Raw genomic sequence first — 26,197 nt, forward strand, 5'->3', positions numbered from 1 at the left:
CATTTCTCATCTCATTTAATATCAAAGAACTTATTTACACTCCACATTATCAAGCAATTGTCACTTAAAAGGTCAAAAACAATGCAGATAATAAATAACAAAAAATCTGCTGCCACGAATCAAAGAATGCTTAGTACATTTTACAAAGTGAAAAAGAGATAAGCCTCTTCTGCTTGGGGCCTTTCTCATGTAGATGATTTATTATGGAAATATCAGTAGTAATGAATGTTGAGCGTCACTAGGCTGTGGTCTCACAGACCTGCGCCCCCCCCCTCCAGGTCGAGCAGAGCCAGCTCCCTGATCTCCTCCAGCAGGGAGTACAGGTTGGGGGTCTTGCTCTGGCTGAACTCCCTCTCCTCTTTAGAGACTTTGGGCCTCCGGGCTGCCTTCTCCTGGGCCGCCTCCTCCGCCAGGCGCACCACCTCCTGCACCAGCTGGCTGCGGCCCTGGGAGCGGGGCTGCTGGGGCCCCGCACTGAGGAGGGGTCTGTTGCTGGTGACCTCCAGGGTTAGGGTGTCAGCGTGGCAGTTCGTGGAGCGCACAGAAATACGAACCTGTGCAGAGCAGAGGATTCACATGTTACAATATGTCAATTAATCAAATGTTATCTATTGCAATATGAATTAGTGCAATATTCAATTAGCAAAACACATATTTGTAAAGGCAAAAAATATGTTTTAAAATACAATTTTGAATTAACACATATCCTTTTTTACAGACATAAAAAAACATATTTGTTTGGTATAAAATCCCTAAAAATCTTTCTTCTATCATGAAGCCCTAAATGTATTATCAGTAACATTAATAAAAAACACTTTTAGGGATGGGCATTATGGCTGAAGTGAGTATTGATAAGAATATCCACCATAATATAATAATATGTTTCCAATGTACATAATCAGGGATGCAAACTCATCAGGTATGAAAAAGGTGACAAGGATCCGAGCCCCCCGACCCCACGGAATATCGGCTTTAAAATGAGGAATAACAGGATTTTAGCAGTCAGAACAACTAAAGCAGTTAATAATAACAGAAACGCCAGTGAGAGTCACATCTAATAGAAATGTATAAAAGCATTTATTTTAATTGTGTAGCAGTCAGTTTATAATTTTGGCAGGACTGTTGAGTATTTTGAAAATGTATTTTCATGCCTCTGTGCAAGGCTTAGTCTTTCTATCTTTATAGCCAGTGGTGTAAAGTAACTAAGTTCATAAACTCAAGTACTATACTTGAGTACAATTTTGAGATACTTGTACTTTATTTAAGTACCGTATTTCAATGTTTTGCTACTTTGTTCTTCTTCTCCTCTACAGTTCAGAGGTAAATGGTGTACTTTTACTCCACTACATGTATTTAATAGCTTTAGTTACTTTACAGATGTGGATGAATGATGTGAAATATAATCAAGTGTTAAATCAGACTTTAGTTCCACCTGGAGTAAATTCACAAGCTACCCTGCAGTATACAAAGTCATTCAAACTAGCTGCACCTTTACCAGCTTTGAGAACACTTTCATGATCAATCATTATAAAACATATCATATATATTATTCTGAAATGGGTCAATCTGCACAATGACTACTTTTACTGTTGCTACTTTAACTATATTTTGATGAGAATACTTTTCTACTTTCACTTGAGGAACATTTTGAATGCAGGACTTTTCTGTAACAGAGTATTCCTACACTCTGGTACTTCTACTTTTACTCAAGTACAAGACCTGAGTACTTCTACTTTTACTCAAGTACAAGATCTGAGTACTTCTACTTTTACTCTAGTACAAGATCTGAGTACTTCTACTTTTAATCAAGTACAAGACCTGAGTACTTCTACTTTTACTCAAGTACAAGATCTGAGTACTTCTACTTTTACTCTAGTACAAGATCTGAGTACTTCTACTTTTAATCAAGTACAAGATCTGAGTACTTCTACTTTTAATCAAGTACAAGATCTGAGTACTTCTACTTTTACTCAAGTACAAGATATATACTTATACCACCTCCGTTTATAGCCTATGAAAAAAACTATTTGAAAACGAAGGCTAAAGCTAACGTTAGCAGATAGTGACAATGTATGCTAGTTAGCTAGCTCAACGATTCCTTAAATAATATTGCGACAGAAACACTTTTCAGTGCACATCACGCTCTGCCGCTCCGACAGGGAGCTCTGCTCTGAACACCTGAATGGCCCGTTCTAACAGCTGTTCACCAGCGGTCCAGTTTGTGCCACAGTGACTCCGGACCGCACAGTTAATATTAACGAACGCACCCATAGGTAATGTAGCTGCTGAAGCTAGACCCTCATCCAGGTGTAGGTACCATATGTGTTCGGCCTACCAGATGTGTTCGGGGTCCGTTACGCTTACCAATGACGTCACGCATTGGCTGTACGGTAACCCAAGAGGACATTTTACACGGTCAAATTCCGAATGTATTGAAACTCCAGACTCAACGTAAGAGCTTGAGCCTCTTCGGGGGGTGCTAACATTTAAACATACACTTCATTCTTTACTTTGTCCGTTATTATATGTAGAAGATATTACTTTTTTCTCCGTCATGTTGTTTCCATAGCAACAACTTCAAAATAAAAGCATCTAAATAGATTTGTGTTCTACACACCAAAATACGTTATTTGAACACCCCTCTCGATCGATTTACAAGAAAAATTAGTATGGCCCGCCCTAATACACCAACGCAGTTTTTAAAGATATACATTTTTCAACACAGAATCATTTGCCAAATTACACCATATCCAATCATTTTACGAGTCAGAAAATGCTATCTGTTCATTGCAGTTATTGTTTATTGAATTAGATTACCATGAGCTCAACATAATTATGTAGAGTACAAGTCCACAGCCAAGAAAATGTTATTTGAATATCATTTTATTTATGAATATGGAATTATGGAATTCTAACACTGGAATTTGTTATTATTTACTATAACTTTATTATATTATTCGGGTACAGCCCTACTGTACCAAAATATCCGAATATTCGTTCGTTGGAGTACTATTCGGGTTTCAATTTCGTTATTCAGATATTCGTTTTTGGTTTTTTTCCCCGTTTTTTTTTCAAATTGAATTTATTGAAATCTCCAATATCAACGTAAGAGCTTGTGCCTCTTCGGGGGGTGCTAACACTTAACCATAAACGTTATCGTTTACTTTCTCCGTCTTTATATGTAGATATTACTTTTCTCCGTTAATCTCTGTCAACAACTTCCTGTCAACTGCGCTAACTCTCCTTCAAAATAAAAGCATGTCCATAAATAGGACATGCCAAATTACACTTAACACATAGCCTATACAACTGCAATGAATGTAACAAACACAATGCGATATCCTTTTCAATTTCAAAGAACACAAATTGGGTTACATTAACAAATAACTATAAAACAACAATACTGTAGAATAACAAAATGAATGCCGTGAATACACTGAAATACACGTGTTGAAGCGGTTCGCTGCTGATTACTACGATTCCGTACAGCCAATCACAATGGGTGACGTCATTGGTAAGCGACGGACCCCGAACACATATGGTAGGGCGAACACATATGGTACTGACACCGGAGCAGCAGAGCCTTATTATACATCCATGAGCAGAGCTGACAGGCAGGAAGACTCGAGCACACAGCTCGCGCTTCATTATAATATATAAAAAAAGAACACCATGCGTGTCATGATGGCACATAACAGCTCGCAGCCGCAGATTACTCCGAGTCCCAGACCCCCCCCATACCCCAAAAATATTTTTATTGCAGATCTACATGAATCACACAAACGACCTATTTTGGATTCAAAACGGCGAATTTCGCCGAAAGGTGACAAGTTTGCATCCCTGATAATAATGGAAACATGGCAAATTATGGCACATGTAAAATAGTTTTTTTAAATTACAAGAGAATGACAAGGCACCTTTTTAACGTGTACAATGTCTTTATTGTAATAATATAGTCATGTTAGACTTAGAAAAAACCCCATTTGTTTGTTTCAAAGGGTCATGTGCACACGCCAGGGCCGGTACAACACATTCCAGCTAGTTTCAAGTTATTCTGCTGATTGTGCAGTAAAGCACCAGCAAAGGCAGAGAAGAAGACTGCTGGCAATAACACATGGATGTATACATTGCTAGATTTTAAATAATAAATTCAGCTGTGCAGATATTTTCAGGGGAAGGAAATTACTTTAACACATTCATTAAACTGTATAATATGTTTTTGTCAGTGTAAGCAGAACTTTTGTTAAGTGGATGTCCAATACATTTGAAGGAAATTACTATTTCAACTGACTACATTTACCATTAACAATAATTGGCAAACGGTCCCTTTACTATCAACAGTGTGCCAACAACACAATATCACAACATGACTCCACTTAAATCTTTAAAATTAGGATATCCTCATGAAGTAATAAACACTACTCACAGAGATGTGGTCGAACAGCCTGAAGGTGGAGGTGCCGCAGCTGGAGGTGGTGGAGATGTGGTCTGAGTATCGCCTCACGGAGCCGCTCTGCCACTCACAGCTGCCCTCCGGTCCCACTGCCACCACCTGGCCCTCACGGTTCCTCAGGTACACCGGGCCCTTCACCCCGTACCTGAGAGAGCACAGGGGGGGTCAGGAGTACTGGCTTAGAATATTTTATTCAAATCATGGACATAACACCTCTGAATGAAAGAATTCCAAGAAACAGTCAACAATATGGCCATTTCTATCCAACCAATACATAGATTAAGTCTTAATTATTTGCATCATAATAAAAGAACATTACTTCCTAACTTTGTAAATACTTGGGGATCTGAGAGCCACAGACAGGAAGTCAGAAAGATATGAGGGTCAAACAAACATGTTGTTGGTTTAAAGGGGCCCTATTATGCTCTTTTCAGGTTGATATTTGTATGTAGTGTCTCTACTGTGATATGTCTCCATGCTTTAATGTTCAAAGAGCTCTCTATTTCTCTCATACTGCCTGTGCTGCAGCACCTCTTTTCACCCTCTGTCTGAAACCAGAGCCCAGTCTGCTCTGATTGGCTAGCTGGCCGGTTCTGTTGTGATTGGTCAACCGCTGAGAGATGTCCCACCCCTTAACCTATCATGTACAATGTGTTGGAGCGCTAGCCAATAGAAGCGCAAGTGTTACGTAGTGATGTCATTAAGTTCGGGAAGTAAACATAGGAGTTAAATGGAAGCATTTCAGGGCAGGCAGGGGGGGGGTTTGTGGGAGAGAAACTCCCTTTGAGATTTTAGTCTTTGCAGACCATTTACATGCACAAAAACCTATATAACACTACAGGAAAGGACAGACAACAACAAGCATAATAGGGCCTCTTTAAGAAAATATATATTTCTACCATCGCTTGAAAAATAGCAAAATGACTACATATTACTTGGACAATTAAAAGCTTTTGTCTATAAGTAACTAGCCCTCCTTTAAAAAGCCCCCCGTTATTATCTTACTCTGAGATGAACACCAGGACGCCGTTGTCTCTGATGGAGTAGATGACAGCGTCCGCCACACAGCTCTGGTCGGACTGAGGGTCTCTCTCTTTGAAGTAGAGGCACTGGAACAGCTCTGTGGAGATCTTCTGGGCCTGCTGGGCTGCCTGGGGAAGGTCATACAGAGGTCAGAAGGTCACACAGAGGTCAGTCAGAAGAGCTTATTTTATAGAGTAAGAAGTGAACAACACAGCAGCACTGACCCTGTTCTTGTTGTTGATATGATGTGCCGTTTCCTCCAGTTCTTTGTTGCTGGCTAACGCTTTACCCGAGTCCACCGCCCTGTCCATGGCGATGGCAGCGGTGAGAAGGCGGTGCACCACGATGTCGGCATAACGACGGATGGGTGAGGTGAAGTGTGTGTACCGGTCCAGAGCCAGACCTATGAAGAACATTAGCATTAGCACAGATTGCTACAGTTTAAGTGGAGATACTACTGGGGAACAGGAGAATAAATAGGCTTTCTCTTGAAACAAAAAGTGATACATTGCATACATTTTCAGCACAGAAGTCTTACCATTGGATAAAACCAGGTTTACAATTCATTCTGTTCACATATTGGAGTCAAAGGTTTGTGCAGAGGGAGTTTTGTATATCTTTGTAACACTATAGATCAGAAAAGAATGTCAACAGCTATAAAGAAAATGATGCCATGCTAAAAATGCAATACATTGTGAATGACACTAAATAACAGGATTTTAGATTTTTATTTTTTAACAAGTTCACCATGACACTTCCTCAAATGACTAAATACATTAAGAAAATTGTTTTCTTTTGGTCAATCAAATATGCAATTTCTGATGTTTTATAGCCACTATACTGATGAAAGACTGTATTTTAATTAGCCAGTGCATGCAGGTTTAAAGTTCCTCACTCGCATTACATACCCACAAAGAAACATGTAAATGCAGTTCCAATGTATAACACAATGCATGCTGGGGATATGGTGAAGGTGTTACCGTAATGGTAGAACTGGTCTAGGGACTGAAGACCAGTGGAGAAGTACACAGCCTGGGACATGGCTGTAGTGGCCATTATTCTCAGCAGCCTGTTCACCATGGGGTCCTGGGGGTCCACGGCCTGGTCCAGAGAGTCCGCCAGAGCCTTGTTAGTACTGGAGGAACAGAACTACCAGTATTAATATGATATACAACTAATAATCAGACAACAGCTATAGAATGGTTGTGTTTAGCTTTAAATCCAAAACCTCATGCATGTGAAAGGAGTCAAAACTGCTTCCTATTATAAATCCGGTCACCTGGTATCGATGGTGAAGCCCCCGGCCGTGGCGCTCTCCACCAGCTGGCTGAAGAACTCCTGCCGGGGGGGCGGGTGGCGCCTCAGCAGGGCCTGGTGGGGAAAGGTCTCCTGGATCTTGCGCGCCACCCAGTGGTTGGCGTGTATCATACACTCAGCCACCGTCTCGTGGACCTCCAGAGGCTGACGGGGGACCAGCGCTGTGATGTTCTTGTCCTTATCCAGCTGGGCACGCACCTGAGGAGGGAGGGGGACAGTTTGATGAAGTGAAAGGATTTGTAAATACAGACACTTTTATGTTGTATGGAAAGGTGGGAGCTGTTGGGTATGGGTAATGGAAAGGTGCTAGAAAGTACTGCTTTTTTTTTTTTAATAACAATTTCACCATCTTTAAAACTAATTATTTTCACAAGAGCTCTGGGTGGAGATATTGAATGATAAGGCAGGCAATATATATCGTATATAAGCATATATATTTCATTTTCCTTGTGTCAATCCCACAAAAGTACTCTCCAGTTTCAAAGAGGACCCAAGAAAATGAACTACATAATCAATATTCCCTATTCTTTCAATAAAAACTATGGTTTCAAGCTGTTTTAGGAAGTTTAAAAAGGAGGAACTAAGCAGCAACTTCTGGGTCTAAAAAGGGAAGCTAATGCAGACATACCTTAACCTGCTTTCTATTCAATATTCAGGAGGATTTCAATCTAATATCCTCTGGTTTCATAAAGAAGTCTGATTGTATAGAAGTGTAGGAGAAAAAGAGTCTTCTTCTCACTTGATTCATTACCCCAGTAAACATGTTCCTGATGAGATGATGGTATCAATTGCTAGTTTCAACATTTCATCAATACAACATTATTTTGTAAATGATGTTCCCATTTAGAGTAAAACAGACAACCAAGCAGATTGCTTTAGTCGCTGGCACATCATGTTGTCCCCGTTTGTTTTCATGGAACTTTAATACAGTGTGTTTTGAGTTCTTTAGCAATAATTGTAGCTTTTTGGTCACCGAAAAATGTCCTGTAAAGGTTGTACTTAGCTCCACACTCTCTAATGTCACTTCTGGTTTCATACAAACCAAGATGGCAAAGCCAAATTATTCAAAATCAATATCTTAGTCCACATCGGGTGACGCCACAGTCTTCTTTATACAGTCTATGGTAGAAAGCAGCGGAATTGCAGCCACACACAGACAGGGTAGGGAGGTTGGATCAAATTGAGTGACCGACACAATTTAGTTTTTGTTCTTTTTATAGGATTTGTTGACAATAACTCCAGCCTTATCCTTGACGTTGTTTTGACTTTGTGGTTATTAGTGTACTCTCAGTGTAAGTCATTTATCTTGGTTGACAGAGTCATTATAAAAGACATTTTGACCCAGCATTCTCTGTAGCCAGAAAGCAGTTCTGCACCAGGTAGGTATAGAGAAACTCTATAGAGGTTGAATAAATAATGATTATTATGAACAACCTAAAGTATTTGCTGAAAAGAAACGGCAAGTCATTCCATGATGTCATCTACTGTAACAAACTCAATCAGTCACACATATCTAAATAAGTTATAAGACAGGTTATTAGAGAGGATCTCACAGATGAACAACAAAGAGAGTTCATATCTTGTTTTGATGAATGAAACACACTACTTGAATGTGAAAACTGTCACCAGATTCACAGCGTGTACACTCTGTATTCACACAGCCTTTACAACAGTCTTCCAACTGAAATTGCTTTCTGTCTGCTGGCCTGGATGTTAAAATAACTCCTCGGGACAATGTGTCGTCAAACCATAGGCTGAACAAATGTTTGGGTGGTTTTTATATTGGGTTTCAGTTTAAAGCATGTTTAAATGTTCTTGTTTTGGGTTCAGGAACCTTCTAAAGTGTGTTGTTTGCTGCAGTTACTCTTAAGAAAATGAATGTTCTCAAGCAGGATTAAGGAAAATCACTCGGCCCAAATTCAATGAAACTTGGTGGAAAGGTGAATCGGGTCAAGGAACGACCCGTTACATTTTCAAACGGATTGGAATCACACGTGATATTCACTTTTGGATGTTGCTTAGGGTGAAGTCGGCCCTTTACGAGTATGTGGTATATTTGGCTTGTATCCCATTAAGGATGAACATTTTAGAAGACAACATCAATTTATTTATTAATTTCCTAGAAACTGTCATAGTGGGCCACCAATAGAGTGCCACAGTGACGCGTCCTAAAACCCGGAAGTAAGCTGCGCATGGGTTCCTTCGACAAAAAAGCAATGCAATTTCTCCATAGGATTTTGGAAAATAGCTCGTGGTTGACACACATTTAAGAGACGTATCACGTTTTGTTCAGTCGGATAATCTCCACATGTCTACCCTACTTTTATCATTTTCGAATCATAAATCTATCTATTCAATGTGTGTCAACCACAGACCTTATTTCGAGCTATTTTCCTAAATCCTATGGAGAAATTGCATTGCTTTTTTGTCGAAGGAACCCATGCGCAGCTTACTTCCGGGTTTTAGGACGCGTCACTGTGGCACTCTATTGGGTTGATATTAATGGATCCTGTGAGATCTGAGAGGCTAATGACTGAAAATATGAACAATTACAAATCCTCAACGAAACTTTCATTTGGAAAAAAAACTAAATTAAATTGGATACGATGACTTCAGGCGACCATTAATGGATCGGCCCTCAACATGTCCATTTTGAGTTTTCCTCAAAAGCCGTATACTTGCCATGAAACACGATCTTGCTCTAACTCCTGTGTAAATGGTCAAAGAGTGCTCACATTCCATGTGTGTGTTGCTGACAGTCCAGCCCTGAAGACATCTAGTGTACGTGTCAGTTTCATCATATGTGTTGCCATGGAAACTAAATGCTCGCCATAAGACACGATTTGCTCATAACTCCAGTGAACATGCTCCAAACGGCCTAAAACTTCACATGTTTGATAATGATGCAGACCTCAAGACACCTACGCCAACTGTGAGGTGTCATCATATGCTGTTGCCGTAGAGACATATCACTTGCCATGAAACACGCTGATGCTGTAACTCCTATGGAAATTGCCCAAAACGTCCCACTTTTGCTAACGGTCCCCTCCTCAAGACACCTATGTGACACGTCGACGTGCGGACAACAGCAAACCTGCCTGGATCCTCGAAGACCCACTCATTGCTGCTGGCAGCTTTAATTGTTATTATTTGTTTCCCTCTAAGGTAACAAAAACATTTGGAAAACATGGCTATGATAATGTATTTTTATTTTTTTTAACTTAAACTGCCTTTAAAGAAATGAGTCTGTAGTTTGAGCAAAGTACATGTATAGATAGACCAATAAAATAAATTAAAGGTAAAAAAGGACCACAAAGATAAGGAGAAACCGATCCTACCTCCACCCCTTCCAGCTCCAGCGCCCCCCCCCCGGTCCCTCTGCGCCCGCAGGTGTCTGGCTACGTGTGTCAGCATCTCCAGAGCCTGGGTGAGCTGGGCTAGTTTAGAATCCTTCTCCTCAGACCCGAGCCCGGCCAGCTCCGGCACCTCCGCCTGCTCCCCGTCCAGCAGCGCCTGGGCCAGCTCGTAGTGCAGCTGGTAGGAGGAGCGGATGAGTGAGCGGCCGAACCACACCTTGTTGACCACGAGGGTCTCTGCATCCAGCTCCCACATCACGCTCATCGCATACCTGGTTATAATACATACACATAGCATGTTTTAATATGTTCCAATTGACTTTCTTCAACATGATGTAGAGATGTGGCGTTCACTGACCTGTCCACTCCACCCAGAAGAGAGCAGAGGTCTGCACTGAGAACACCGGGCAGCATGTCGTACCTGCGGTCGGCCAGGTAGTACGTGGTTGCCCTGAGAAGGAGGAAGAAGAAGAAGAAGAAGAAGGAAAAAGATAAAGTAAAGGGGGAAAGTATTTGGATCTTTTTTCTATGAAAGGCCTGCGAGGAAAGTGATGAAAATAAATCTGGTGATCCTGTTTTCTACTCTGATCTTAACTTTTTTCTCTCCTGTGTTTATGATTTTAAAACTAACCTTCTATACTAATTTTGCAAACAAAGGCTTAATTGCACCACGACCCCATGCCCTAAATAGCATAAATAAAAAGACTAAAAGCATTTGTGTTTCCTTCTAGGTGAGGTTAATTTGTCCCTGAACTCTAAATATATTGTGTAAGTTATGCAACACTAATGCAATGTCTTTATTTTGGTTAGAAAACATAAACGCTTTTAGTCCTTTTTACAAAATGGGGTAGCAGCACTGCAGCCTCTTTGGCCAAAAATAAGTACTTAGTAAAAAACTATTGAGAAATGAACATCATGAAAAAAGAAACTCACCTGCCTTTTAACTCAGAAACAGTAACCTTAGTCAAATTACATGATTGTATTTCTTGAGTCATAAACACAGAAGAGAAAACGTTTGGATTCACCACTTCTCCTGTTTCCAAGCAGTAGATACCATTTTAAAAACACATTTTCTCATACATGAATTTAAATATACATTTTTGGTACTCTTTTCACCTCCTCTGTATACATTGTATTTATATCTTTATTTTTCAACATGACACCTCATATAGTTTATTAGTAATTATTGATAGCGTTGTGAAATAAATGAGTAAAAGTGTTTCATTAATTCATTTACATACATACAATATTAAATAAAACTTTGAATATAATGAATCAAAACTCACTATATATACTCCATTGTTACACATAACTACTCCCAACAGAGCCAGCAGACTATTTGTTGTAACTGAAGCTAAAATCATTCTTAAATCAATAAAACCATTTAAAATGTAATATTTTGTGTCAGATTATCGATTTCTCTTGTAAGTAGTCGGGTCATTTGTGTCGCGGTCCTGCTCACCCTGTACAAATACTGTCCTTGTGTATTAAATTCAAGGGATGGAGAACCAAATAAAGACACTTTACCCCATAGCACTGATACTTACAGAAACATAGCCCTGAAGAGTGCAAAAAAACAAAAATCAGCAATTGTTTTTGTCTAAATGTTGGTCTGTTTGAACTATTAAAGGCCCTTTTCCCTTTGCTCTGAGAAACTCCTGACTCAGCAGCACCATTTCTCACAGTGTCAGAAACACTGCTGTGCCTCGAAGTCACTGTTGTCTGTCATTTCTGCTTCTTTTCTTTGTTTGTGATTTTGACACTTGCAAAATTACAGAAACTATAAAAGAGAGCGCCGGATGCAGCAAACAATCATGCAGCAACTTTCTGTCCTCTTTGCACTTCTGAAAGTAGCCAGCGAAAATATCCGGGTGAGGCTCAGTGAGATAATATTTGACAAACTGTCATAATTGTTTTGTACTCCACAGAGGACGCAATTATGTTTATAACAGCAATTCTATACATGTGTGATAACGCACAACACAGGAGCTAACAGGTGGCTGGATGTTGATAGGAGATGCTAATTCATTTTGACACAAAATCCAATAACATCAAACTTACCAAGCTACCTAAAAAGGAGTTTTGATGATACCGGGCTAACCTGAACTATCCTATCCACTAACTCCTCACCTTGAACGTGCCTCCAGGTCGGTGAGCGAGCCCTCTGTCACAAAGTGTGTGACATCAGCGATGTGGACCCCCAGCTCCAGCAGCTTCCCGTTGGCCAGGCTGCGTACAGACAGCGTGTCGTCCACGTCCTCGCAGCCCTTCGGGTCGATGCTGAACACCAGGTGACTCTCCCGGAGGTCCCGCCGCTCCGCCACCTGAGCCGGGTCCATCCTCCACGGCTTCTCTGCAGAGTTCACGGGCATCTCTTTCAGCTGAGGGCACACAGACACAGTCACAGGTAGAAAGCAGAGTTACAGCTTCACGGTGTTTGTGTGAGAGAGCGAGAAGCTTCCTGTCTGACCTGTGCGTCTGAGAATGGAGGCACGTGGATGCAGTTCTCGATGAGGATGGTCTGGATCTCTGTCTCCAGCTCCCCAGCTTTACCCAGCACCCGCACACTGTGGCCGTTGGGGTAGAGCGACGTGCTCTCCCAGGAGTCAATGCGCACCACCACTCTGTGGTCCTGGGTGGGTGAATACAGGGGAAAACAGTTCAAATAAGCCATCTTTTTCTGCCTTTTGGGACAATACAAATGTATACCTTCCCTCATGTAGCCCTATGTCAAGGGACAAGGGAATCATTATTTACGGGGTTCATTTATATTCACTAATGTTAGGGTGCGCACAACAAAGAGAAGTTTTTGTGTTTCTGTTTGTGGGGTGAAGATCTGGAACAATTTGAGTGAGGAGCTAAAGGGATGTTCAAACATAAAACTATTCAAAAAGAGGTATAAAGACTCAATTCTCACAAGGTACATGATAGATGAAACTGCTAAACCATAACTGTTTATATTCTTGTTTTGTATTTTATTTATGAATTTGTGTTTGTATGAATTTGTGTATGTATATATATAAATATATAGAGACCATTGTCCTAACTTGCCTGTATATATTATATGAATGATTATATAAATTATTCATGATTATAAATGTACGTTTATATTGTATGTTAACATATATTAAGATGTAAAAAAAAAAAAAAAATAATAAAAAAAAAATAAGGGAGAAGGGGTCGGATTAAATAAGTGTAAACTTCTTCCGACCCCTTTTCGGACGTGTAATTAGCTAAAGCTTTGTTGTTTATTGTTTATTGTTTATTGATATCAGACAATGACACTACAGATTATTCAATTATTAATTACATTTTTCGTTTTGTTATTGCATTCATTTGTATGTAAACTATGTTGAGCTGATTTTAAACCCTTCTTTTAGCTTCGGATCTACAGAGTCTGGCCTGCTCTAGGGACAATAAAAGGCTTTAACTTAACTTTAAATAAAAATACATAAATAGCCTTGCCTTTATATAAACGCACAACTTCTACAAAACATTGGGCTGAAGGATCTCTTTACCCTTTTTTATCTGATGTTTATGCATCAAGAAAAATCATCCTCTTTACGTTACACCCAGACAGTCTACACAAATACTGAAATATATCTAGTTTTAAAAATAAAACAATGTAAAACGATGTCATATTAGTGACATTAGTTGTCTAATCCTGTGAGTTCAAACTAAAGTTCAGACTAAATACATTGTGGAGTGTGTAAAGCAGACCTGCAGAGCGTCGGCCTGCTGGGTGCTGATGCGGATCTTGGGGATGCGGTGGTCCCAGGGCACCGCCAGGATGCGCTGGGTGTTCCTGGTCTGGGGCGGAGGCCCCTCTCTGGGGGGGAAAGTCACCACATAGTCCCTCCAGTTCCTCTGCAGGATCCCCACAACACGGCCTGAGGATTTAACAAGAGATGCAGAGAGTTATCGTTTCATGTGTGTTCTAATGTCACTTTTATACTTTTGTCTACTTTACAGTGTTACACAACCAGACTTTCTCGGATATCAAATGTTATAGAGTGACTACCTTGCCCAAAATATTCTTGTTATATGATCTTAAAAAAATACTATAAAATAAATGAGGAAACTGTTTTGTGACGGAGCGGATCACAGAGTGACTGACTCCGCCACTGACAGCCGGCGGTACACACACACACACACACACACCAAACATTTCCTGCTCTCTTCCGTCCGTCAATAAATAAGGTTAAATCATCACTAAACGTCCCTTTTTCCCCTCCCTTTCTGTAGCGCGACCATGAGTGCACGCTTGTGAGTCTACAATTATTTAAACATACATTAAACGATAGTACGCGATACTTGCGTGACGGGCAGCGAACGGAGTATCGCCGCCGTCTCCCCAACAAAGGGGAATGTGGAAAAGACGGAGGCGCATCTCTTCCGTGGTTTAAATATGATGTCATGAACCATGCAATTTATTATTTCTTTTGCGTTTATTAATGATAGGGGATGATTGTGTTAGTTAACCTGTTTATGTTTGGGTCGTATCGTTTTTCTTATGTTTGAAAATGTGTTTTTTGAATGAATTGTGTAACCTGTTGACGGTAAGCCTGTGGGGAGGGGCTATGGGTTCATAAGGGAGGGTGTTGACCCTGGACTGGCATTCGGGAGATTGTTGCAGCGAAGGCAACAGCTAGTAGGCCTATGTGTTTACTCCGTAGATGAGTGATAGACAACCTCATTTTGGTAACTTTGATTTTGTTTATTTAAGTTATACTGTTTCAATATTGTCAAACAGTATATATTTTTGTTGTTGTTAAAAATAAAGTTTTTTGAGCTTAAATCAACCGACTAAGCCTATGTTTACAAACTGACAAATAGAACCCCGTCACAAAAACATATATGTAAAACATTTTCTCATAATTTTATCGAAAAACACTGCAATAATCATATCAATATTTTATAAAAAACGTAAGTGGCACCTTTATAATAAAAACAACAAGTAAAAACATAAATGTGTTTTGCAGAAGAGGGGATGAAAATAAAATAAATTAAAAGCATACAAATGTGTAGGTGTAACAGTTTGAATAAAGTTAAAGTGTTATGCTCTTAAAAGGTAATATTTATATATGGCCACATGTTCAAATACATCAAGAACTGCTTAAGTTTCCTCTAAGTTTTATTGAAATGAAATAAGGAGTTATCATGTACACTATCAGGTGAAAAGATAATACACTGAAAACTCACCTGTGGGCATGGGTTTACTTCCACTTTGCTCTCCGCTCTTCTCCTCCCCCTGACCCTCAGCCAGGGTGTTGTCCTTCCCTCTCCACTCGCTCTTTGGCAACAGCTCCACCACAACCTGGTCGCCATGCACCGCCCTGTTACGATTCTTCCCTCCACACACCAACACGCCCCAGCTCAGATCTGAGAGGGATGAGTGAGGGGAAAAGGTGAGATGCACAGAGAGCGGTGTCAGCGATAACGAGGGCAGAAGAATGCATTAACCAGACTTGTTTGTGTGTTTGTTGTTGATTTGCACCTGTGTTCTTGTTGGACAAACCGTCCGTCATGATTGAAGCTTCACTGTGTGCGCGGTGCTTGCTGACATTCAGAGTCCCCTGATGAAAAGGAAAAAGATGTGAGATTTATTCAGATTTCCAGAACAGACTGTTTAAAAAGGGCCATTTGAGGCTATATTCATCTATTCAAACCTATGCTGCTGCGTCATTGAGAACTAGGACCTTCCTTGATGAGCTCAAGTGCTTTAGAACAGATAACTTGCACGTTTCTGAAATTATCCACCTTTCTATTATTACCTCCTTGAACCTTAAATGTATAAAACATTGCCACTACTAATGCTATTTGTGCAATTACCCAGTAAAAGCAAGTTTCCAGTCTCTTTTTAGTTTCCACAGTTACCTGTTATGCACAATTTTGAACATTTACTGGATATTTTGTGTTTTTCCAGAAGCATTTCAAGGTGGATTTTGTTTATTTCTTGCCCAATGTTATAACTGCTGTTCCAAGTAAAGACTCACTAGACATAACCCAGGTAGGTGCTGTACCTGAATGTACCGCCCAGACTTGATCCCGGCCTCCAGCAGCTCTCCGGGCAGATGTTCTGTGTACTCCCTCTCCGTGCCCTCACTCTCTTTCTCTTGTAGCGCCTGGGAAATGGAGCTGTAAAGGTCGTGTGCTACCTGCAGCTCCGGACAGAAGTTTCTTAAATAATCCTGACACATGAAGAAACACGGGGGAAGACATGTCAGGAACAGGTACAACTATAACGTTATAGGTCAGGGTTTGACCTCTTGTAAAGATGTAAAGCACAAGATCATTCAGATACCGGGTGACATATTGACAATATGCAGTTTAGAAACACACGAGCGTCCTGAAAACCCTATGTGAAAGGGTTCAAGTTACCGTCATGTGGTAGCAACCTGTCAATCACAAGGGAGCCCCTCCCCTTTTATTTTGTACATAATTGTGTAATGAAGAAGACTTGATGCTCGTAACTGAGACCGTTAACTCATCAGGAAAATGTTTACTGAGGTGATAAAGTAAGTGAGGCCATTTTCTCATAGACTTCTATACAATTGGACTTCTTCTTGCAGCCAGTTGAGTCGCCCTGTTGGCCACTATAAAGAACGCAGGTTGACTTCACTTTTTAGATGTGGAGGTTGACACTTGGAACATTTTTTATTAAAACAGGAACGTTTATCTATTTCTATCTATAAGCTAGGCTAGGCTATACAACTAAAGTAACTCCATAATAATGCCTTTTGTTTTGCTACCAAGATGTCTTGATAAACAGGTGCTACTTAAAACAGCCTCTGCTTCTCTATCAGCTTATTAACATGATACACTTATTATCCTATAATGACTTGACAACTGTTAACAGGTAGACAGGACACATCCATTTCTGCTCTCAGTATCAGAATCAGCTGTTTACAGAATTTGCGTTGTGTTAGAACAGCCTTTCGTCCTCCACTGAGTCCTGCTGTAGCCACTTCATCAAAAACTTTAAAATCAGCCATGAGAGTTTTCTTTTTGTGAGTTTTTTTGTATCACTATTTAAAGAGCATATTAGTTGTCAGGCAGCTCAATGGAGCGATATATAGATGGAGCATATATAGGGGGGCATGTCTATGCAAGACAATTAGACAGTAAATAATCATTTTCGCCTTCTAAGCAATCCATGATGTGCTGATGGTTAAATACTTAAGCCCTAAGGGGGTTATACAATAGATTATCTATGTTGACAATCCTTTGTTTTTGCTTGGTAAATATGCATGTCTGTTGACTCATTGACCTTTTTGTGGGCTGGGCGACCATTACATTATTTAATCATAGTTTGTCGACTTTTATAGGAATTGTATTGTGATGGTGGTATGACCAAATAATGTTATGATTGAACATTAAAGAGAAAACTATTTCACCACAACGTCCATTTAGTTGCTTCCCTGGAGCATTAGGTCACATTAAATGATCTTTATCAGCAATTTGAGTTTTTCTAGAACCATAAATGTATACATTTCAAACAGAACACAATGTCTCTACGCACAAGATTTCTACAATCCTCTGATAACTTGGCTCCATCTGCTGTGGAAAGTCATTTGATATGACACAACGTTTTTGTTTCCTCATATCGATTTCCAAAACCGTTCAAAAAAACCACATGTCTATTGGCGTTCCTGTGTTTATTATTGAGTGATTGGATGACTGGGTCAACACACAGCATGCAGCAGAGAGAGGTCTGTACTTTAACAGCCATGCATTTCCTATTGTTTCGGCTCTGCACTGAAACATAATGGTTTCAGAAACAAGTGAACAGAGCAGGATTTCATGCCTCTTGTGAACAATGCAGCAGGACAGCGCTACAACTTCTACAGAAGTCCCAGCACAGAAGCAGTCACTGTACTGCTGTGGACGGGTCAGCAGCAAAATGTATTTTAGCAATCTAAGATGACAACAAAATGAAGGCATTATCTATGCTCTTACCCAAGCTACCAGACTCCATTGAAAAGAAAACAGTAATTTGACATTGCCTTGATCAATTAGTATTTGTTGGTGTCTCTGGCATGTTTCAGTTCTCTGTTGGAAAGGACTATCTAACTCTAAAATATTCTAAATACAGTTTAGTCTGAATATTACCTGACATTGACTCCCTGCTCCTCCATACTGGGGCGTGCTGCCTTATTCAGAACTTTAAAAGGTCCCCTATTATACTCTTTTTCAACATATTACAGGTTTCAAATATATAAAAAACATGTCTCTGAAGTGTTTGGCTCGAAAAACCAAACAGATCATGCATTGTAGCATGCCATTAACCCCTCTGTTTCAGCCCTGTTTCAAAAGTGCTGATTCCGTGTCTGTAGCTTTAAATGCTAATTACCTGCTGATGGCCACACCCCTCTGAGAGATGATTGGTTGAAAAATACACAATGGTGCTCTAGGAGGAGATTCAGGGGATAAGGTGGGCGGGGGTTACCTTGTTGGTTATTGGCTAATGGTTACACAACCCAAAAAAACATTGTGTAAAAGATCTGATCAGCTCATTTGCTGACAGGTTTTTATATAAATGGATCAGGACAAAAAGAGAGAATCTTTTTCCCTGAAACTTTCCGAATCTCTTTACACAGGGGGGACGCATATTTCCGATAAAAAGATTTTGCATAATAGGTAACCTTTAAGTATTACATTGATTATGAATAAATACATTATGCAAAGGCACTTTGAAAGACCCGAAATATCTCTTTTAACATCCTCAAATCCAAACTACACTTCTGCGTTTCAACCTCGTCCTTTGATATCCACTATGTTCAAGCCACAACAACAAAATGTCTCACTGTCTAATAAATACTTATGGACAGTTAGTGTAGCGACAGATATAAGCATCATGTGGGGTGAACGTTAGTGTGCAGTTCAAGTACCTGGACAGAGATGACGTAAACCCCAGAGTTGAGGCTGCTGTACTGAGCCACAGCTTCCTGATCCTCAGTGATCATCACTACATCCATCATACCTGCCAGGTGGTTGTAGTACCAAACTGCTGCAGAGTACACACACCTACACACACATACACACACAGAGTTCATTCACAAACACAGGATGCATGCAGACAGCTTGCCTGTTAAAGTACTAAACTCTGATATTATGTATTTAGTTCCTCTGGCTTATAAATGTTCACTACCTGTAACTGAAAACATCATGAGGAATGCAGACATCCTTTACAGTTTACTGTCTTGTTTATGTAATAATCTATTTTCATGACAACCGTTTGCACCGCCAGACTTCTGTCTTTCAAAGTCAAATACAAAGTTTGGGGACAACATGTACAACGAAGACACTATCGTGAAACAAAGCATAATGACTAAAGAAAATTCATGGTGGTAAGCAGTACTTCTAAGAGGCTTTTGCTTAAACAGAGAGCTTTGTTATTGCAGCCAATACCACAGAAGTGTTTAAAATACATAATTGATTATAAGATCTAAAAATGTATAGTAATTGTTGTTAAAATAACTAACATGTGCTTGAAATATCTCCATTCACATCCCTTCTCTCAGTTCATTTATTTGGGATTTTGGCAACTGGTCAGATTTTTCGCATACAAATAAATCAAAGCATCAGCTTGACCTAATTATCAACTAATATCTCTTTGTATGAGTCCATGATTAATACAACTGGAAAGTGTTGTGTATAATTGCCACTGAAGTACAGATTTTTGATAACTAACTTTAAACTAAAGAACTGTATACACCATGTACTTTACACATAGACAATTGTGTTTTGTATTGCAAGTTTCTGAAGATTTATCCTAAAACATTAATAGAAACATCATCTAATGCTAGCTTTGGTGAATTTAGGAGGAATCTAGAAACACAAATAGACACATTTGGTCAAATGCGCGGAGTGGCACAGTGGGCTGTGCGTTTGATCATCAGATTAAGGGGGCGTTGGGGAACTCCAGTTCGAAACCCGCTCCCGCCGCCACTGCGTCAGGCCGTTGTGTCCTTGGGCAAGACACTCACCCGAATTTGCTCCTGTGGGTAATGTCCACAGTACATGTATGATATTAATGTGTACTTGTAAAGCGCCTTGATGACTTCGAGGTGTGAAGATGGGCTGTCCATTGATTAAGGGGGCGAAACACGCCGCCGCTGCGTCTGTAAAGCCGTTGTGTCCTTGGGCAAGACACTTCACCTGAATTTGCTCCTGTGGGTATTGTCCACAGTACATGACCATTACATGTATGTATGATATGTATGTGTAATGTGTATCTGTAAAGCGCTTTGAGTCATTGAAAAGCACTATAATAAATATAAGGAATTATTATTATTATTAAATAGACACCTAAGAGCTTTTTTTGGACATGGTATGCAAGCAAAGTAGCTCAAACTGAAAACAAAACTCAACAGTGCATGAAAAAGGTTTGTAGCATCTCACTTTAAAGTTGAAAACACATTTAGCTGAGGTCTCATATGAAGTCTCAAGTGCTCATATTCTTTGTTAGAATACCTGTTTACTACCTGCAGAGGAGAAAAACATCTCTATAAATAGTGAAATGTCCCCCTAAGCCTTTAGCCCCTACAATGATAAGTAACTTGATTGACAGCTTGGCTGGTAGGTGGGCCCTGAGTGCCGTATGGCCCATTATAACCAGCCCTTAACACAAGTTGAACTACAGTATATATATAATTACTAAACTGGATTTTTTAAACTTTCATTTCCAATCTGGCAAAGCACCCAGAGGAACAAATACATGACAACAATTTCATAATGGAAAATACCCACAGTTTTCCCGCAATACTGTAGTTCAACGATTTGCGTAAGATGCTTTGTAGCTTTTCCCAGAGTTAGTACTTAAGAGAAGAACACACTTTAAGAATTTCTGAAAATGTTTGTATGAATGAAAGAAAACAAGACACAAATTGTTTTATTGAGTGTGGCTTGGAGAACTTAGAGATATAGGACAGTACGGTGAGTGTACGATTTGAAACTTTCTCACATCTTTTTAATTGGTCAATACCCTAGAGCAGTGGTTCCCAAACGGTGTGCCGCGGCACACTGGTGTGCCGTGAGGCAAGTCCGGGTGTGCCGTGGGACTACACAAAAATAATTATTTTTTAATTTACTATATCAGTACTTTGTATGCACTCATTTCATAATACAGAGGCAAACTCTATACCTAAAAACAATTCTTTTAAAAAAAATCCTCACAGAACCCCATATTTCGCTGTTAACGCAGTTGCAGGTGGGAATTATAAGACCGTGACACATCGAAGGCTGAAGGACAACACTAGAACTGTGTAACTTTTTTTCAATAAAATATTAAAGTCTTCCAGTCCGTGACTTTTCCTGAAAGTGTGTTATGTAGCACCCTATGTTGTTAAAAATGGTCAATATGAAGTCAGATTGAAGAAATTGCCCAAAAAATTGCCATTTATACCAATTTCCGCCCAGCGGGTCATATTGACCCCACCCCTTTTCATATAAACATGACGTGTTGCTATAGCAACGCCTTTTGTCTACTGCGGTTCCTTATAGATTGAGAGATAGATTGAGAGAGAGAGAGAGAGAGATAGATGGATAGATATATTGATAGATAGTTATAGATAGAGAGAGAGAGAGACATAGAGACAGTCTGTAGTGAAGGAGTGTGCTCCCGCTCACGGGAGACTGCTCGCGCTGCGCTCCGCAGCAAACAGCTGTGGGGCGAGTTGAAAGTACGTTATGCTGGCCGCGGTGTCTAAATAATGATTCCGGGCCAGCGGGCCATTTATAATGTCGAGCCCTGAGAGTCCACAGATTATATTGGTATACGTTTCATCCCTGTGCGATCAAAACTCACTGTTCAATAAAAGAACATTTTACCTTGAAAATCAATGCATTCTAATAGCGGGTCAATTTGACCCAGGTGGCGGTTTTAGGTATAAAAAATCTCTGGCGGTTCTAGTGTTAAAACAGAGAAACACGCAAGAGGGAAAATGGAGCGCTTTCTTGTGCGGAGCCAACCACCACCAGTGCAGAGACTGCCGACAACCCACCACCGAAAGAAAAGAGGAAAAAAACTGTCAGCAGACAGTATGATGAAAGTTACCTGTCTTATGGCACTGCAGGCGAGCGGCAGATTTTCCCTACAAATAGACAAATCTACTGACATAAGTGGGGCTGCACAACTTCTGGCAAACGTCAGATATGTTGATGCTGACTCTATCAGAGACGTTTTTCTTTTGCAAAGAAATGGAAAGCCATACTACGGGAGAAGAAATATTCAGGGTAACTAATAAATATTTAAAAGAGAACAGTCTGACCTGAAATAGTGCGTCAGTCTTTGCACAGATGGTGCGGCAAGCATGACGGGGAGAGTGAAAGGATTTATTGCTAAGGTGAGAGCACAAAACCCACATATCGTGACAAACCACTGCATTTTGCATAGAGAGGCATTAGTTGCCAAAACCATGGCCCCGGAGTTGACTGAGGTGCTGAATCAGGCTGTGCAGGTGGTGAATTACATCAAATCAAGGCCCCTGAAATTTCGCCTCTTCTCCCAGCTGTGCGCCGAGATGGGAGCCGACCACCAAAGACTGATCCTCCACAATTTTTAATGTTGTGACCTGTCTGGTTTAAATGAGTGTGTTGCTGCTTTGATGAAGCCTAATTTGATAAAGTTTCAAATTAATTTCTGAAATATTTCGTTAATTAATATTTCATGAGTAATATAGTTGTCTTTGTCACATTTTATTTGGCATTAGTAAATAATTATGCACATTTACAGATATTTTACATGATATGAGTGATAACACGTGTTATAAGGGCTATTTTGCACAATAGGTGTGCCTTGAGATTTTTACTTGTCCTTTGGTGTGCCTTGGGCACAAAAAGTTTGGGAACCACTGCCCTAGAGATGTCCCACCCCTTAGCCTATCACGTACAATGTGTTGGAGAGCGAGGCAGTAGTAGCGATTTGCAGATCATTTACATGCACAAAATAACACACTACAGGAAAGGGAAAACCCTTATGGGACATAAAATGAGTCACAAAAAAAAATGTCATGTCCTTCCTGAGGCCAATTCTAATACCTAAAGCATATTGGCTGATGTTTGGTTTGTGCGAACATGACAGAGGTTGTGGTGGTGACTGACCTTGTCTGCCACTTCTCCTGGCTCTCCCCCTTCTCTCGTGGACAGTATGAATACTCCTGAAATTCATTGGCGAACGGCACGCAGTCGTGTCGAGGGTCTTTGAGCAGGTTCCGCAGACGGTTGTATTGCCTGAACAGAAACACACGACAACGGAAAAAAAACCCTCGTAAGGTCCAAATTATAAAGATAACCACAAGAATGAATACTGTAAACTTAGGGAACGTTAAACATCTGGGAAGTACACTGATTCACTTTCTTTTAAAGAGTTATTCAAGAAGATTGTCTGTTAAATAAGAAGGTCACAATTTTTTTACATTTGAACAAAATGCAATCATCCTATCCCAGAGTTGAGCCTGACCCTTAAACTAGTGAGCATGCTGGCAGGTGGATTTTGTTACCATTTACCAAAAACATTTCGAACTACTCCCTTACCACACACACACACACACACACACACACACACACACACACACACACACACACACACACACACACACACACACACACACACACACACACACACACACACACACACACACACACACACACACACACACACACACACACACACACACACACACACACACACACACACACACACACACACACACACACACACACACACACACACACACACACACACACACACACACACACACACACACACACACACACACACACACACACACACACACACACACACACACACACACACACACACACACACACACACACACACACACACACACACACCACACACACACACACCACACACACACACACACCACACACACACACACACACACACACACACACACACACACACACACACACACACACACACACACACACACACACACACACACACACGGTTGAAGTGAGTGAAAAACTGCAATTACTGACACAGTATGGCATCAGAATATGATCTACCAGCTACCTAACATTATCCAAAGTGAAGCCTCATCACATGAATGACGCAACATGGTAAAATGGCGGCGTAAGCGCTAATCCTGCTTGTGTGGGAGACGTATTTCAATTCACGGGACATTTAGCTTGGTCAGCACGATCAGCTTTGATATAATGAGCATCAATGCGACACACTCTTTACACACCTGTGCAGGTAGGTTGTCATTAGAGGTTTCATTCAAAAGCAGGTCCAAAGGTCTGGACTGCATGAGCTGTCCTGATTTGCTGGTAGAATATTAATCCTGAAAAACTCTCCTCTGGTCTGCATACTTAACTGATTCTTTCCAAGTCATAAACAAATCTGCCTGTAGTCAAAACATATGTACACACTAAGACAGAGGCGGCACCTAAAGATAAAGACCAAGGTCAAAGCTGTTACTCTCTGCCTGGTGTGACCTGGCAGTGACATGAAAAGGACATTCTAATATCAAAATATTTTTAAAGTCTAATGTTTGAACATTTGCAAAACAATAACTCAACGGAATGACATATTGTGCATGTGAGTGTACCTGCGTCCTTTGCTGTGCTGCACCCCCTGGCAGGAGGTCTGAGTGAAGATGATGCCCTGCAGCTCTCTGAACTCCAGGATTTCCAGATAGTCCCCCGACACCCCCGCATCAGGAATCACATAGTGGGTCAGGTCTCCTGGTAGCACCTTGCCATCTGGTTGGGGGGTAAGCAGAGATGATAATAGCATAAATAACTTTTATTTTAATATAGGAATCTTTGTTCTTGTCTTAAACAGACAATATGTTACATATTAGTATACACTATCTTTTATTGTTGTAATATAATATATATTATGCTAGAATATCAAAATCGACCATTACGTGGCCTGGATAATTATCTGCTGCGTATTTTTCCAATTATTGGGATCCATTTTTTTTAAATCTGATGTCGATAGAACATATCAAATATATTTTTTAAAAGGTGCTACTTTGGCTGTGAATAGGCCCCTCCTATATCTGTCTTTCTTGATTGATGCACTAAAGAAAATATATAAAACTGCAGTAATAGTTCTTTGTGCAGCATTTATTAAAACATATGCTCAAAAGCATTCAATCTAAGTTTGGTAATGGAGTTCTTAAATTGACACTATGATTTTAATTCTACTGCAAATGTATAGCCTACTGGTTGCAAAAATTGGTTATCAGCCTCCTTGAATACTAATAATTAGTATAAAATTGAGAAAAATTCCCTAGTATACTGTACTTCAATATTATTACACCTTAGTCTATGTCTTATATCCTATTACTATATGGTAATGCATGATCATATTTACTCGGCGTACATTATGTTAATATGTTTCATGAACTATTGCACTTTATTCTATTAGAGTGCAGACAAAAACTGAGTGACATTTATGAATTATAACTGTACAATGTTTACATAGACCTGTTGACCCTGCATCTATCAATCACACCACATGACATTTGTCTTCAAATGCTTTTGTATAGATTCTAGTTTTATTGTATACTTATTTTATGTACCGCATATTATGTATTTGTTACTTTCTATCTATCTCTGTACTGCTGCACCAACCGATTTCCCCCGCTGGGGTTGAATACAGATGTATAATATGCATTTTTGGACTAGTCGAATCAAAGCCACACTTCGATCTAGTCTCTCACTCACAGCTGTAATTTGAGCTACAGTGTGTATTGTGATCGGTAGCTCATAGTGAAACTAAATTAAAGGCTGTGCTGTGTCTTTGTTTTGAGCAGACCTACCGTTCTCACAGCCCGCCTGACACAGGGAGCTGTAGCAGGGGACCCTCTCTCTCAGATAATGTTCCCGGACCACACGGACCTTCCTTCCGCGGCAGCTCTTCAGATGCAGGATCCTCTCCGTCTTAATCATCCTCAGATCTCAGGCAGCAGCCATGTGAAGCCTGCTGCTCTCCTTAATCAGCTGTTTTGATCCCAACGCGGGAAGATTCACTTGTAAACACTCCGAACTTCAGGGAAGTGCGTAAGGC

The 26,197-nt window shown here is 40.3% G+C and overlaps 1 protein-coding gene across 1 annotated transcript; it reads right to left on the reverse strand.

Annotated features, from left to right (window-relative positions):
• Positions 1-26,189, reverse strand: dis3l (DIS3 like exosome 3'-5' exoribonuclease). The gene is given in 19 exon segments (XM_034117435.1): positions 1-554; positions 4,427-4,598; positions 5,459-5,604; positions 5,701-5,879; positions 6,457-6,611; positions 6,756-6,991; positions 10,132-10,164; positions 10,166-10,421; positions 10,508-10,600; positions 12,280-12,530; positions 12,620-12,781; positions 13,870-14,039; positions 15,352-15,531; positions 15,647-15,725; positions 16,173-16,340; positions 19,041-19,176; positions 23,254-23,382; positions 24,729-24,882; positions 25,950-26,189. Coding segments are annotated over 19 exon segments (3,132 nt in total). The 5' UTR covers positions 26,080-26,189; the 3' UTR covers positions 1-251.
• Positions 26,190-26,197: the final 8 nt, after the last annotated feature.

This window comes from Trematomus bernacchii, unplaced genomic scaffold, assembly GCF_902827165.1.
Source record: "Trematomus bernacchii unplaced genomic scaffold, fTreBer1.1, whole genome shotgun sequence".
Classification (NCBI taxonomy): domain Eukaryota; kingdom Metazoa; phylum Chordata; class Actinopteri; order Perciformes; family Nototheniidae; genus Trematomus; species Trematomus bernacchii.